This window comes from Protobothrops mucrosquamatus, unplaced genomic scaffold (assembly GCF_001527695.2).
Source record: "Protobothrops mucrosquamatus isolate PMUCROS unplaced genomic scaffold, P.Mucros_1.0 scaffold2570, whole genome shotgun sequence".
NCBI classification, from domain to species: domain Eukaryota; kingdom Metazoa; phylum Chordata; class Lepidosauria; order Squamata; family Viperidae; genus Protobothrops; species Protobothrops mucrosquamatus.
The window spans coordinates 55354-71436 of record NW_015388628.1 but is presented as its reverse complement, the minus strand read 5'-3'; the positions used below and the strand labels follow the sequence as shown (position 1 = coordinate 71436).

At 41.6% G+C, this 16083-nt stretch overlaps 1 protein-coding gene across 1 annotated transcript in view; it reads left to right on the top strand.

The window, feature by feature from the left end:
- The window catches only part of LOC107295917 (serine/threonine-protein kinase PAK 3), a 35504-nt gene that overhangs the window by 2808 nt on the left and 16613 nt on the right, over positions 1–16083 (top strand). The window contains exons 2-6 of the mRNA XM_015825252.1: positions 429–529; positions 8680–8833; positions 9446–9483; positions 11549–11680; positions 12500–12662. Coding sequence (XP_015680738.1) covers positions 429–529; positions 8680–8833; positions 9446–9483; positions 11549–11680; positions 12500–12662 — 588 coding nt within the window. The remainder of the gene's footprint in view (positions 1–428; positions 530–8679; positions 8834–9445; positions 9484–11548; positions 11681–12499; positions 12663–16083) is intronic.

Sequence of the window (16083 nt, the reverse complement as noted above, 5' to 3'; positions counted from 1 at the left end):
AAAAAAAAAAAAAAAGGTGCCGGAACTCACATACGTCATACAACCCGCCTTGCCTACCCTACAAGGTTCCATCCAAAAAAGATGCCGGAACTCCGTTCTGGGTGTTCTATGAGAAAAAAAAGCCCTGATGCTACCTAGTTTGGGTAATGAAACATCAGGGAGCACAAAGGACCCCTCATTTCAAGCCTGAGCTACCAATATTCTCCTTTATTGGTATTTCCGTTCAGTTAAGCAGCAGAGCAGAAAATGCTTCGGAATCAGATAAATGCATCAGGCTCCTTAGGTTATATTGCCAAGGATCCTTTTGAATCCAATTGTATTTTATTCTTCCTGCCCTTCTATTTCTTGCGTTGAATAAACCAGACAGTAAAATCGATGAACAAATGACTACACAGAAAAATAAATGGCTGTTAACATTTTGCCCCCAGCCAATAAGAAGAAAGAGAAAGAACGTCCTGAAATTTCTCTCCCTTCAGACTTCGAGCACACAATCCATGTTGGCTTTGATGCCGTCACTGGGGAATTCACAGTAAGTCTTTGCTTCATTGTCTGCCTATCTTCTACACCCTTTCCTCTCCTTTCCTTTCCTTTCCCAGTCATGAGTCCTGTACAGGTATTTCTTGAACGCAGAACGGATGTGAGAACAGAGGTAGCACTAACCACCTGCTCGGTGTTCATTAGAACAGGTATGCACATGGGGTCTCTGCCATAGTTATGTTCAATGCACATTGAGTCTGCCTTTCAGATAACAGTTGCATGCGCCTTCATCCTAAACCATAATGGAGGACAATGTTGAAACCTATCTAGGCATATGGATCTGAAGACTTTATTGTAACCCACTAGAAGGCTATGAGCTATGAAAAACTATAGGGAAAAAAAATCTAAATGTGCTCTGTTGATCCGGCTCATGGGATACATGAGTAATTTGATATTGAACATCAAACCCTGACAATCCAGCTATCACTTGACCTTCATGTCAGATATTGATTAGGAAACATGTCCAAATGAAAAGGGAGACTGGGAGTTGTGGTTTTCTAGCATGAGGTCATAATGGATATTCACACATAGCCGTTGCTGAATTTGTTATTGTTTAGGCCAGTGTTTCAACCGTGGCCATTTTAAGATGGGTGGACTTCAGCCCTCACAATTCCTTGCCAGCCATACTGTTTTCTTCTAGGGCAGGGGTGTCAAACTCCCGGCCCGCGGGCTGGATGCGTCACGTGGAAGCCGTGCCCACCCCATTGCCGGCAATGGCAAAACTGGCCTGATACGTTGCGCGATGTCACGTGACGTAGCAAGTTTGACATGCCTGCTCTAGGGTGTTTTTTCAGCACCCTTGGATAACTCATTCCAGGGAACTCCTGGTGGTCTCCCATCCATATCCCATCCAGTCCTGAAGCTGCTAATATTAGAGCAAATGAACAAACCTGAAGTATACATCTTTAGACTTAGGTGGCGATTACCACAACCGGCTGTTCTTGTATAGAACATTCTCTGTTCACACACACAATTTTGCACATCCTGAGCTTCTTTCTTACTGCTGGCTTAACCAATCACGTTTCCCCCTACTGTGGGGTATATTTATTTATTTATCTATTGCTATCCTGCCTTTATTATTTTTACAAATAACTCAAGGCGGTGAACATATCCACCACACCTTCCTCCTCCTGTTTTCCCCACAACAACAACAACAACGACCCTGTGAGGTAGCTTGGGCTGAGAGAGAGGGATTGGCTCAAAGTCACCCAACTGGCTTTTTATGGCTAAGGCAGTCTCCGGGTGATTGGCCCAAAGTCACCCAATCAGCTTTCAGGGCTAAAGAGAGACTAGAACTCACGGTCTCTCAATTTCTAGCCTGGTGCCTAGACTGTCTCTTCGGCTTCCCTTCTTTGATTCATTCTCAAGGAAAGACATTAAGCTGTTCAGGCTGGGGAGAGTCGGTGGAAGAATGTGTCACAGAAAATAAATCAGCCGTATAGCGTCTTGCTGGTTTGCAATTTTTTTTTTCTCCGTCCAAATCCATTTTGATGCAGCCTCTTCTGCATTAAGTGGCAGAAGTCTTAATGGCTGATGACGGAGAGATCAGGGATTCCGTGCACATCTGGAGTGCCACACATTATCCTTCCTTGCTTAGCACCACTGGGAAAATAATTAAATGATTTCTCAAGACAAAAGAGTTTAAAAAACAGGAGGGGCGGGAGCACACCGCCTTAAGCTCTAGGGGAAAAGTAGAAAGTAGATCAAATAAATGCACCAACAGGAACATATATGTTGTTACTTCTTGAGCCTTTTACAATGCCTTCAAAGAGAGATTTTTTAACAAGAAAAAGGGGGGTTTCAGTGAAAAATGGAATTTTGGAGAGAATAATTCTGAAAAGGACTGGTTGTTCCATCTGGAGATGTTGGTTAACAGAATTGCCTGTGGATCATTAAGATAGTTAAAGAGAGATCCAATCTAGAATTAAGGGGGGAAATCCTGACAGTGAGAACGATTAATCAGTGGAACGGCTTGCCTCCAGAAATTGTGGGCGCTCCATCACGGGATATTTTTTTTAAGAAGATAGACATTTTTTCGAGATGGTATAAGATAGGAATGCCTTGAGCAGGAGGTTGGACTAGATGACCTTTAAGATCCTTGCAGTCCTATGATTCTGTGATTCTAAGATGGTTGTTTATAGGGGCCAATTTCTACAGCAAGGAAGGGACTGCTGGAATATCCTTAAAATCACCGGAGAATTTATTTTTTTATGAGCCCAGAGCTCCTACTTCCACAATCCCATTGTTTCTAGAAATTAGATATTGCTGGATTACCTTATAGGCTTATTGAATAAGCAGGTTCCAAATTCAGTGCTGAGTATTTTAAATCAAGACCACATTATGACTTTTGTGAGCCTTTCGCACCTTTGTTTTCATGGGATCCTCCCTCCATTAAAAAAAAACATTAATCAAATTTATATAGCCATCTATCACATTGAAGGCAACTGTGGACAGTGTATAACAATAGCTTTAAAAAAATATAAAAACAGCAAATACAAATACAAAAGACTCTAGAGAAAATTACCCTGAAAACGAAAATGCAATGAAAGTGAAGGTGTAGGAGAAGAGCAGGCGGAGATGGAAGGCAGAGTTAAGCGTGTCATCAGCTTAGAATTGTTATGTTGCCATAAATGGTTCAAGTCCATCCCCTTTTGAATTCCATTGACCCTCATCTGGTGCCAATTTAGTAATGAACTTTAGTTGATTAGATTGCTCTGTATAGACTTGAGCAATAAAGCTTCTGAACTGCATATAACCAAGTCTCTGGATACCTGGGAGTCCCACGCCTGGTCACACCACCAGGTATGGAAGATCTTTTGGAATATCAAAATCAATCTAATTTTTTTTGGGGGGGAAGGATATTCTATAAGGCTGGCACCCTAGCAGAGAAGGCACATCTCCTGTGACCCACCAAATGTAGCTCATGGCTAATGGTACCCACAGCAGGCCCCCTGTGCAAGATCTGATGGAACAGGCTGATATAATATTAAAAAAGGTTAACACTACTAGTAAAAATAGTAATATTAGAAGTTATCTTTCCTATATTTTTCAATATTTTTATTGAAGACTATAAAAAAAATCTGTATATATATATATATTCAGATTTTTATATATATAATTTTATATATAATTTTGTAATAATTAATTACTACCAATTGACTAGGATGCCTGTTGCATATCACCAAAGTTACTAAATTTTAGCATTCACAATAGACTATACATTACAACTATTTGATGACGTTTCCATATTGTATATGTCTTGGCCAGTTGTTATTAAAAGGCATGAAAATAAACAGCTTCCTTTTTATTCCTTCTGATTTTTTTAAAAAAAATTGAAACATTTTTGACACTGTGATCATTGCTAAATGAGTTTTTCCGTAGGACTGATCTGATTTTTTAAAATTAATGATAAGTTTATTGCAGCAAGGATTCTTCCGCTAAGGACTTTTGGCAAAAAAAAAAAATTTTTTCCTGGGTTTCATATTCTTTGTCTTAAAGTGGGGGGGGGGAATATTTTAAACCTGTGCAAATGTTCCTCCCTCATTTCAGAGGGTAGCCATCATTCTGTCTGTGTTAAGCATCATGAGTTGTGTGCAATGTGCCCAGGGTTTTTTTTTCGTTTGGTGTTTTATTTCTTTTTGACACTCAGGCCCAATCGCTGCCCTGGCTGAATTGCTTTGCACTGCTCACAGCTACATCCAAAAATCATAACTGGGGACATTCGCTCTGAAGCTTGGCTTTCAATCATGAACATCAGCTGGCATGAGGTTGCTTGTGATGGTGCATGTCCCATTGCCATTTCATTGTTGCTTGGCACCACTGTGAACAACAAAAATCAGGACACAAAACACCGAACAAGTTGATGAAAGATGAGTAGGGGAAACAGCTTTTTCCGGCCTTGATCAATGTCAACATAATATTGTTGCCTTGACTTAAATGGGAGAACCTGGATTTTAACAAGACACACTCTTAAGTTCTGTCTAGAAAGAAAGATCAGAGAATGAAAGAGTAGTTTGGTGTTAATATGGCAAGCATTGGCAGATCCTAGGGATGGAGTCAAGAGAGAACTCAGCCCAGAATCGTTCCATGTCCACAAACGCTTCAAGTCCAACCCCTCTTGAATTCCATTAACATATCTGTCTTATCTCACTCTTATTTAACTCAATTTAGTGCTGACCGATAGTTGACTAGCTTTTTGAGCATATGTATGAGCAATAAATCAGCTTAACTGGAATTTAATGTGTAGTCCTGATTCTTTGTGCCTGACCAGCATGATGCACTTGGAAAACTGGATGACCACAAGATTTCAGTGAGCAGATAATCCTGTGGTGGCAAACCTATGGCACGGCGTGCCACAGGTGGCACGCAGAGCCCTCTCTGTGGGCACGCGCACCGTCGCCCCAGTCCTAGGCCTTCAGCTGGGTTTTATAAAACCTTTTCACTTAAAAAAAGGTTCAGTCAATCAATCAATCAATTTCAACTTCACACGAGAAAAAAAAAGATCTCGCAAAATTAGAATTGATTGATTGAACTTTTTAGTCCCACCCAGTCTGCCGTTACCACCGCACCCATGCCCACCCAATGGGCCATGCCCACCCAATGGGCAACACCCACCCAATTGGCCACACCCAGCCAATGGGCCATGCCCACATGGCACCCGACGATACATAAGTGGGTTTTGGGTTGTAGTTTGGGCACTCGGTCTCTAAAGGTTCGCCATCACTGAGATAAGTGTTTTCTCTATACATAGTGATGGTCCAACTTCGGTAGTCCTGAAGTATTCAGGCATCTGTTTCATATGCAGAAGGACCCAGATTCAGTACTGGACTAGATACCAGCAATCTGGAACTAAAGCAATGATGTCATAGTCTCTTGGACTATGGAAGACAAGTTTTAGTGCTGGTGGGCACCTTCTGAAAGTTTAGAACACAGTTAGACTTCATTGGCACCACGAGAAGACACTTGCATGGCTTAATAACTGTGGAGATTCTCCATCATCCAGGTCATGGTTATCCCAAAGGTGCTTTTCCAAAAGGTAACCGGACTTTCTTGTTTTTTTTTTTCCCTTGAAGAACTGAAGTTTGGAACAGAACAGAACTGAAGTTTGCTTGCAGAAGTGAAGAAGCTTCTTGGATGAGAAGTGAAACATTTCCGAGGGGGAAAAAACAAAGAAAGTCCAGTTGCCTTTTGGAAAAGCACCTTTGGGACTTGCACCTAATTTCTCCTGCTGTACCCTATTTTTTTATTTACTAAGAATGCCCATATAAGGCCCGTAAGCATTTTAAATAAAGATGCTTCTGCAGGCTGGTTCCTTCCCTTTCAGAATTAATTAATGAATATTTCATAGTTCTAAACTGCCCTTCTCCCCAAGAGAGGGGTTGAGAACGCCAGATTGTCTTTTTAAAAAAATATTAAATGAATTTTTAAAAACCAGGCAGCGCTGATTTTAAGCACCAGGGGAGGTGACACGTAGGCATCACACCCCTCTATGCCTTAATGAAAATTTAAATTGGTTCTGACTGAAGAAGTAAAAAGAAAGTGTAACTTTAGATTACAGAAATAACACTTCCATTTCAGGCCAGCCATTTCCTTTTTGAGCTATCGTTCTGACAAAGGTTTGGTGCAGTGGAGGCTCATTCTAGTTATGCTGTAAAGTTAAATACAGAACTGTTTTGCAAGCATTTTGCTGCCCTTTTCTAAACCAGCCTGTTGTGATTCATAGTTTTTCAGGAGGTGTCCAGGCCAGACATGACAGGTGCTACCAGGAACCCACATTCCCTGAGGCTTTGTTAGAAGCAGTTGGCCTTCCCTTCCAAAGAAACCTCTTTATAACTGTGCTGTAAATCTTTGCATGGAGCCCTTTCAGAATTGTCCAGGGAAAAAAAAAAAACCACACCTCATTCTATTCAACCCAATCTCTCCTGTTTTTGAAAATCGAACAGTCCATCCGATTATAGGGCTACTTAAATGAAGTAGAATGACTCTTTAGTCAGCCTCAAAGCAGAAATAAAATTAGCTAGAGCCCCACAGTTCTTTCCAAACAAGAAAATGATGCCTCCAACTTTAGGCTGTGAGATTTTTTTTAAAAATTTTTTTCAAAATCTTGCCCCCCTCCCCGGTAACTTGTGAATGACCCCTTGTGTTTGCTATTCCCTCAGTTAGAATAGGAAAGCTATTGACCCGCTGGAGTCTCTCTCTTTCCCGCCTTCTGATTTTTTTCTCCCGCCACCTTCTGTTTTAACTTTCTTTTCTTTCTTTATTTACATCCATTGCAGCCAGCTCTCTGTGGCTCACAGATGTATACAGGGAAACTGTCTGAGGTGCGTCACGGGCCCAAACTAAGTGGCTTCTTTGAGATGTTTTAGTGCTGCGATCTCAGGCTTCATGTGTGTGCAGTAGAGTCTGTTGCTTGCCTTCCTCCTCATTGTCCCATCATGGACCGCTCTTCCCGCCAAGCACCATCAGCCCATCTCATTTTTGCAGAAGACCTCTTAGAACAAAAACAATCGAACCCTAAACCGGCAATTTAGAGAATGGGGCCGTGGGTTGCAAAATGTCATTGAGGGCCACTGGGACACACCTGGGTGGGTGGTGGTGGCATAAATGTGAGGGTGGCACTCATAACCACCTGCTGCTGGTGTCTTCATCACTGCCATAGAAAGCAAAAAAAAAAAAAAAAAAGGTTGTCGCCAGAGGGCAGGAAATTATACTGGATGTTTTGAAGCATTTCTTAAACCCCCACAAGAAGCTGGTCAAAGAGAGACCCAACCTAGAAGTAAGGAGAAATTTCCTGACAGTGAGAACAATTAATCAGTGGAACGGCTTGCCTCCTGGGGTTGTGGATGCTCCATCACTGGAGTTTTTCAAAAATAGATGGAACAATCATTTGCCCAGGATGGTATAAGGCAGACATGTCAAACACAAGGCCCGGGGGCCGGATGCGGCCTGTGATGTGGTTTCATGTGGCCTGTGAAGCCATCCTGGAAACAGTGAGGGAATAGCCCCCGCTGCTTGGCCCCGGGCCAGGCCGGCCGGGAGCCAATGTACAATTTTGTGGTGGCCATCTATGCTGAAACGCATTCAGTCTTAGCTCCACAAGGCCGTCTGGAAACAGCGAGGAACCAGCCCCTGCCGCGTCGGCCCCACCCCCTGGGTGCATGCTGGGGAGGTGTCACCCTTTGTGAGGAATGAAGAAATGCACCATGCCTTGGTGCTTGCCCTGGTCCCACCCCCTTCTGCCAGAGACCCTCAGATCTGTCCCACTCCTGCCCAGGCCCCCACAGGCACCCTTGATGCAAACCATGTAGAGCTGGCCATGCCCAGCCAGTAGGCCACACCCACTCCATCCACGCCCACCCAGTAGGCCACACCCACCCTGGCCACACCCACCTGGCCCCCTGAGGGCAACCCCAATGCTGATGCGGCCCTCAATGAAATTGAGTTTGATACCCCTGGATAAGGTCTTCTGCTTTGAGCAGGAGATTGAACCTGAAGACCTCCGAGGTCCCTTCCAACCCAAATGATTCTATGATAGTCTATTTCAGATGGGGGAGCCTCTAATGTTGGTGTGCAATGAAACAAGTAAGATGTGGGGTGTCCCTTTCACCTCTAGGATATGTTCCCCAAAGTCCCAAGCCAGGAGGTGTTTCCTACCCCAGGAGGTATCTCCTACACCTCCAGCCAGGAGATATCTCCTATCCCAATTGGATCTGCTCTTATTGTTTGAGGAAAGCACATTTTTTTAAGCTCTGCATCAAATATCCAGTGTAAGGTTCCTAAAGTCCACCGTGTTTATCTCAAAATTAGATGAGAGAGGGCATATACCAACCCGAAATTGCAGGGAATTAGTTCCATTTTTCTGCAATAATTGATTTCAGGATGAATTTCATGCACTTTTCTTTTCCTCGCCACAATGATAAATTTCTTGGGGTTTTTTTTGTTTTTAAATTGGATCCAGGTATTAGCTCTTTGTTTTAAGAGAGGATGAGAGAATGATTGCAGCTGCTGTAAACTGTCTAGCTTTAACGGCTTACAGCCTTACAGGTAACCTGGGATTCTTGTTAAGGAACTGTTTTAGCAGAGCATCAGCCTGAGCTGGGTGGAATCCTCTGAGGCCTCACCTGTCTTATTGGGCTTTTGCAGGGCATTCCTGAGCAGTGGGCCAGGCTGTTACAGACTTCCAACATTACCAAACTGGAACAGAAGAAAAACCCACAAGCTGTTCTGGACGTTCTCAAATTCTACGATTCCAAAGAGACGGTCAACAACCAGAAATATATGAGTTTTACATCAGGAGGTAAGCAAAGGTCATGGAGATCGTGCCATCACGAGTGAGAAGAAAAGGCTGCAGCTGGATGTCCAAATTGGGACAAAACCTTTGACCATTGAGGAGAGGTTGTCATGGAGAACATTTATCTATGTAGTCACTAGGAGTCAACACTGACTTGAGGGCAGATAACAACCATAGTTTACAGATGGTCTTTTTTACAGAGTTAAAAATAGCAAATATAGAGAAGAAGGAAGATTGGAATAGCTCAGAGGATAGGCAAGTGGTGTCCAACCTTGGCTACTTTAAGTCCTGTGGACTTCAACACCCAGAATTCCCCAGTTGAAGTCCACAAGTCTCAAAGTTACCAAGGTTGGACACCTTTGGGATAGATAGTACTATATTGATGGAAACAAGGAAGATGAGAAGTGGGATGGCCACTGGAATAAAATGTGGCGAAAGAAGGCTTAATTAGCAACTTGATCCATTGAACAAAAGGTTTTCCACGCTGCTTCATTTTGTGGCAGAATCAACCTTCACCGTCTAAGTAGATCCTGAAAGCTGAAATGCTCTTCCCTCTTCATTTCTAATAACCATTTATGATCTACCAAACCATCATAGATTTTCTTTTACCCATTGCAGATAAAAGTGCCCATGGCTATATTGCAGCCCATCCCTCGGTAAGTACCCGCTCTCGGTTGCTAACGAATTTCTACGTTCTGGAATTGCCTTTGTTTTCTGGCTTAATTTGCTATACACCAGGGTAAAAATGATCCATTTCATGACAACGTTTGTTTAACTGAGCAGAATGCATATTAGCAAGAGAATCCACCAATATATTTAATGCTAATTTTTCATTGCATGTATAAGTCGTCCTCCTTTTAATGCTAAACGACTGATCGGGGATATTTGTCATGTTGGGTGACTTAATTTTGCTCTGCCAGCTAGACAAGAAAGACCATATTGTGCCAGCAGATAAGAGAGGCATATTGCAAAGCTTCTGTGAAATAGACGCGTCTACAGAGCACAAATGCTTCTGTAGACAGGATGGTTTTGCAAACATGGCTGCATTGAAAAAAAATTGGAAGGTACAACAGAATGTACAATTCCCCAAGCCGTGTGTGTTCCAGCATGAGAGAGGCTGAGAAAGGAACAAAACTCAAGATGTAAAGATGTAATAAAATGGAGCTGATGGTTCCGACCACAATTTCCAAAATTCGGTAGCTTACTTTAATTCTTGTGTTTAAATTGTGATTAAAATTTGCATGATTCTTGCTTCGATATAAGGAGCTTGACCTCTAAATATCCCTTCCAATCCTGTTATTCTATGTTCTGTATATGGGCTTCTACTCCCAGAATTCCCCAGCCAGCTGAGCCATTGCTATAGAATAATATATAGAGTAACAGGATTGGAAGGGACCTTGGAGGTCTTCTAATCCAACCATCTGCTCAAGCAGGAGACCTTATGCTTTTAAGACACGTGGTTGTCCAATCTCTTCTTGAAAATCGTCTATCCATCTAGAAATGCTCAGATTAGGAAAACTCTGAATCAAAATATCATACAGAGAGCAATGTAAAGCCGTACCTCTAAACACCTCTCCTACCCCTGCCAATCTGCACAAGCTATTAACTTTCACTGCAGGAACATCTGATCGTTTGGGATTCCCATTTCTCAACACTTCCATAGGCTGTAGTTTTACAGTGTTATAAGCCCAGGCTTTAAAGAATTCCACGTTAAAACAAACCCATCCGTTCTTTGTGTCACACCATTGTCGATAGCTTTATACAACTTTATGGCTGAGAAGGACAGGTGATTTGGGTCAGGTGTGCTCTTGTAAATCTTTGCCAGAGAAGTGAGAGACACCGTTTTTTCTGTCTTGCTGCTCATGATACCTAACAATCAGTTGGTGTCCTGGGTTTGTTATAAAACATATCAGGATTCTTAATCATAGTAACTTGAAAATGCGTGGACTTAAACTCTGGCTAGGGAATTCTGGGAGTTGAAGTCCATGCATCTTCCAGTTGCCATAGTTGAGAAACCCTGCTCCATAAGGGGCCTGGAATTGATGGGTATTAACAGAGGGATTCAGTCAAGATCATGTGAGGTACTAATACTACTCTATAAAGCCTTGGTCAGGACACACCTAGAAACTGCAACCAGTTTTGGCCTCCACACTATCAAAATGATGTTGAGACTCTTAAAAAAAGTGCAGAGAAGAGCAACAAGGATGATTAGGGGGCTGGGGGCTAAACATATGAACTGGGAACTGGGTATGGCTAGTTTAGTGAAGAGAAGGACCAGGGGTGACATGACAGCAGTGTTCCAATATTTGAGGGGCTGTCACAGAGAGAGGAAGGGGTCAACCTATTTTCCAAAGCACCTGACGACCAGACAAAGAACAATGGATGGAAACTGATCAAGGAGAGATTCAACTTAGAAATAAGGAGAAATTTTCTGATAGAACAATCCACCAGTGGAACAGTTTCCCTTCAGAAGTTGTGGTAGCTTCATCACTGGAAGATTTCAAGAAGAGACTGGACTGTCATCTGTCAGAAATGGTGTAGGGTCTCCTGATTGGGTGGTGGTGGGGATTGGACTAGATGATCTTTCAACTCTGTTATTCTAATACTAATACTATTAAGGTAGTGGAAACATCAAGATAGGCAATATCTTGATACCTAGTTAAAGAGCTAGGTGCTTAGTCTTGTAACTGGGCTGGAGCTTCATTGTTATCTGCATTTCAGGGCACGAAAACAGCTTCGGAGCCACCATTGGCTCCCCCAGTTTCTGAAGAAGAGGATGAAGAAGATGAAGAGGAGGAGGATGACAATGAACCACCCCCTGTGATCGCCCCACGCCCAGAACATACTAAATCAGTAAGATCTTTTGGGTGCCATCAAAGCAGGACCGCTGAATGCTGAAGGAGACCGGGAAGAAAAAGGCAGCAGATACAGAATTTAGTTATTTTTTTAAAATCATAATCCATATAGCTTGAGGGGAAGGGTAGTGTGTTGCTCTCCAGGTTCCTGGCTTGTTTGAGTTACCTTTGTAGCACAGATTTCATTATCAAGCAACCAACACAAAAGGGAGGGTAAAAGTAGGACCTCTGTGCGTAAAAAAGACAAAGATATATTGGAATAATAGAGAGCATCCCAACAGGGTGATAAAGAGCACTTTCACCCACGGGCCTTCCAATGAAATGAGTAGTTTGTATCTGAAGCCCAACCAGGATTACTTTATATAAGAAAACAGATTTGAGGTAGCTAAATGTAGAATTTCTCTCCCATTCACAAGGCCCGGTTCAGAGGAGACAACTCATAATATAGCAAAAAGCCCAAATTTATTGATGATCTCAAGAAATTTTTTGTGATAAAGAATGGTTTGTATCCATTCCCTGAAATTAACCTGTTGACCCAAGACTTTGCAGTCTTTGATTTGGCAATGCCAACATTTTGTCAATGCATGAAAAGACGGGAGAGGGCTTCTTCCTCCGGCATTTGGTCATAAATGGAAAGGCCTCTTAGAAGTCTTGAAATCCATTCCCTGCTCACCCAAAGGATAAATTAAATGTTTGAAAAGGCATGGAGTATTTGTGGAAGGGCAAGAAGGCCATTGGTTGTCATCTGGAAGACAAGTCATCCAGGATTTGTTAGGGAGAGGTCCACCAATCTCCGCTCTTTGTTTCTTTGTTTCAGATTTACACTCGTTCAGTGATAGAGCCTGTGGCTTCACCAGCCTCAGTGAAAGAGTCCACCATCCCCCAGCCTGAAAATTCAAACACGAGCACTTTGTACAGAAACACAGATCGGCAACGGAAGAAATCCAAGATGACTGATGAAGAGATTCTAGAGAAATTAAGTGAGTATTTCTCTCCCCCTCTTGTTGCAGTCTTGTTTGTTGACACAATCGCATAACGGAGTTAGGAAGGTGACAGAAAGAATGAAACCTTGAGAAAAGCAGCCATGAGTACTGTTAAGGTCTTCTGATTACAGTGACATGTTAGATTGTCATTAACGTGGTAAACTACATGAGGCTAGGCTAGGATCTAACATCTGCGTTCTCACATAACATAATAAGGATCAAGCTTACTTTTGGTTAGGGTGGCACAGTGGCTCAGTGGTTAAAATGTTGTAGGTTTGAGACCCGAGCGCCACATGATGGGGTGAGCTCCCGTCCTCACCTCAGCTCCTGCCAACCTAGCAGCTCTAAAGCATGCAAATGCGAGTAGATCAATAGGTACCACTTCGGTGGGAAGGTAACAGCACTCTGTGACATCATGCTGGCCACATGACCGCAGAAATGTCTTCGGACAGCGTTGGCTCCATGGCCTTGAAACAGAGATAAGCACAGCCTACTACAGCCAGTAACAAGCAACGGAGTAAAATCCACAGGGAATTCTTTTACTTTTGGTGAAATAATTTCTATTTTTGCAAAGCTCTTCAGAAAGTTTATGGCTCAGACCATTACATGAATTAAGGAAATGACTTAATTAAAGAACCAGGTGAAGAACGTTGCATTTAATGCAACCATTGAGTTGCAACTTAACAACCTCAGCTAGATTGGCCAGAAGTCCCATTGTGTGAAAAAAGCAGGATATAAAATACTCCATGGTAAGTGTGTACAAAAATTACATGTGCTTAACACACACTAAATATGCATGTGCTGTTATGAGAGTAGACTTTTGTCCAATGTTAGAATGTGGGCATCACTGAAATAACTTGATGGGCTTATGACGGCCAGACATCCTGATTCAAAATGTGTAGGTGATGTATTTTGAACGGCTACCCAGCTTTCAAAATGGCATCTCCATGTTTAGAAAGATATTTTTTCCTAACTACCAACTGCTGGAAATGTACAGCAAAAGGACCATAACTGAATTTATATGTTGCTTGTTTGAAGTTGGAAATGATTATAAAACTAGTTATCCCAAAGATGCTTTTCCACAAGGCAACTGGATTTTCTTGTTTTTCGTTGAAGATGTTTTGCTTCTCATCCAAGAAGCGAAACGTCTTCAAAGAAAAACAAGAAAGTCCAGTTGCCTCATGGAAAAACATCTTTGGGATAACTATGACCTGGATCAGGGGTTCCCAACCCCTGGTCCGTGGACTGGTACCAGGCCGCGGCATGCCAGTAACCGATCCGCACAAAGAAGCAAAGCCCCATCCATGGGATGCAGGCAGCACACAAAACCATGCACTCTCCAATCCGTGGAAAATCTTTCTCCCCGGAACCTGTCCCTGGTGCCAGAAAGGTTGGGGACCTCTGACCTGGATGACTGAGAATCTCCATAGACGATTATAAAACTAGGCCTTTCCAGACCACTGTCTGCTTCATATCACTGCACAAAATATCTATGAGCCATTAGGGTTTTGAGTTCTAATTTTGTTTGCTCCTTTTTTTAAAAAAACATAGCCTTCCTTCCTTCCTTCCTTCCTTCCTTCCTTCCTTCCTTCCTTCCTTCCTTCCTTCCTTCCTCCCTCCCTCCCTCCCTCCCTCTCCATTCCAGCCAACTCTGTAGTGTATAACATAAGTAAAAAACTAAAGCCAATAGGAACAACCCATATGCCAGATATTTTGCTGCAATATTGTGAAACAAAACATTTATGGCTGAGCAGCGTTATTAATGAAGCTCAGTTTGATCTGATTCCCTGCCCTGAATCTTTAAACTCATTTTGCTTGCTTGATTATTGTCGACTTTCATTTCTCTTTCTTTAATAATGTAATAGGCACTTGATTACCACGCTCAAAGGTTTTCCTTTGAGCCAGCTTTGAATCAGAGATGGAAAACTTGCTTGAAATTTCTGTCATGCTTTTGAAGCCTGGATAACTTAACAGATATCTCTCTGGTTAATTAGGAAAAGAATTAAGGATGAATTAAGATTTTTTTAAAAAACAATCTAGGCAATACCTCTTTCCTTTGTTAGCCACATTTTCTGATATCTCCATTGTTTTCTTCCACCCATTTTTATAAAGATATTATGGGACTCTGTTTCTCTTCAAAATCATTGTTAATTCTTTTCTGAAATCAGTGATGTCGGATAATGACGAATAAATGATCATGGCTGGTAATAACCCGTAAAAGAAAAGGGACGCTTCTTACATCTCCCCCCCCTTTTATTATGTTAGTATAAATCTTGATACATTGTGTTATTTCAATACACTTATCTAATTTAAGATAATTTAGTTATTGTTTAATACCTTAGAGTACTGGATATAAAAAGAGGGGTGGGAAGAAGGATATTCTCTGATTATTAGTTACTGGAAGGGATGAAGGAAAACGATACTCAGAGGTATAAAGATTATAATACAATTTTTGGTGTTCAACTAAATTACTTGCTGTTGAAATTTTGATATTGAAATATTGATATATTCGGACCTGGTGTATTCTTTCTCTTTCTTTCTTTCTTTCTTTCTTTCTTTCTTTCTTTCTTTCTTTCTTTCTTTCTTTCTTTCTTTCTTTCTTTCTTTCTTTCTTTCTTTCTTTCTTTCTTCTTTCTTTCTTTCTTTCTTTCTTTTTTTCCTTCTCTCTCTCTCTCTCTCTCTCTCTCTCTCTCTCTCTCTCTCTCTCTCTCTCTCTCTCTCTCTCTCCATATTTGTGCGCTTATAGAAGGAAAAATAGATGAACCAAACAAGTTTAACAAATTTTACCTTGTTGAATTGCATTATCTGTCCCAACCACTGCTGCACATGGTGTCTGCATTGGACGTGCAATTAACCAGATGGCACAAGGTTTATAGTCCTTCTGACTTTCCTATTCTATTCTTCGATACTTCACGAGCTGGTCTGCAAAAATACTGCGATAATTCCCATTGCCAAAGCTGACAGAAGCTCTCAAGCAAAAATGGAAAATGGAATGATAGGTTTCAACTTGCCAGATCTCGTAGGAGTGTGGAAATTTCAAGAGATTTTGTGAATTCATGAGATTGAATGGTTATTGTTTTTTATTATTATTATTTGAAGGAGAAGCAGTGGGCCCTTGGAAATTTAGGGAGAAGCAAATTATGAATCCCTTCTGAAACTGTTTATATTCTAGACTGATAGGGAAAATACTCAGTGTAGAAAAAAATTGGAATAGCAAGTTTGATTTGCACTTCGTATAAGATATCTTTGTTATATTAATCCATCAGCCAGAGAAGAAGGAATGATTTATCACTTACACAATGTAGTTTTTTTTTTAAACCAAGCTTATAGGAAGTGCTATTTATCTAAAACTTTACAGGTCTTCAGATTTGATTCCAAAAGTGCAGATTTTGAAACTGAAGCATTGTGCGGTCCTAAT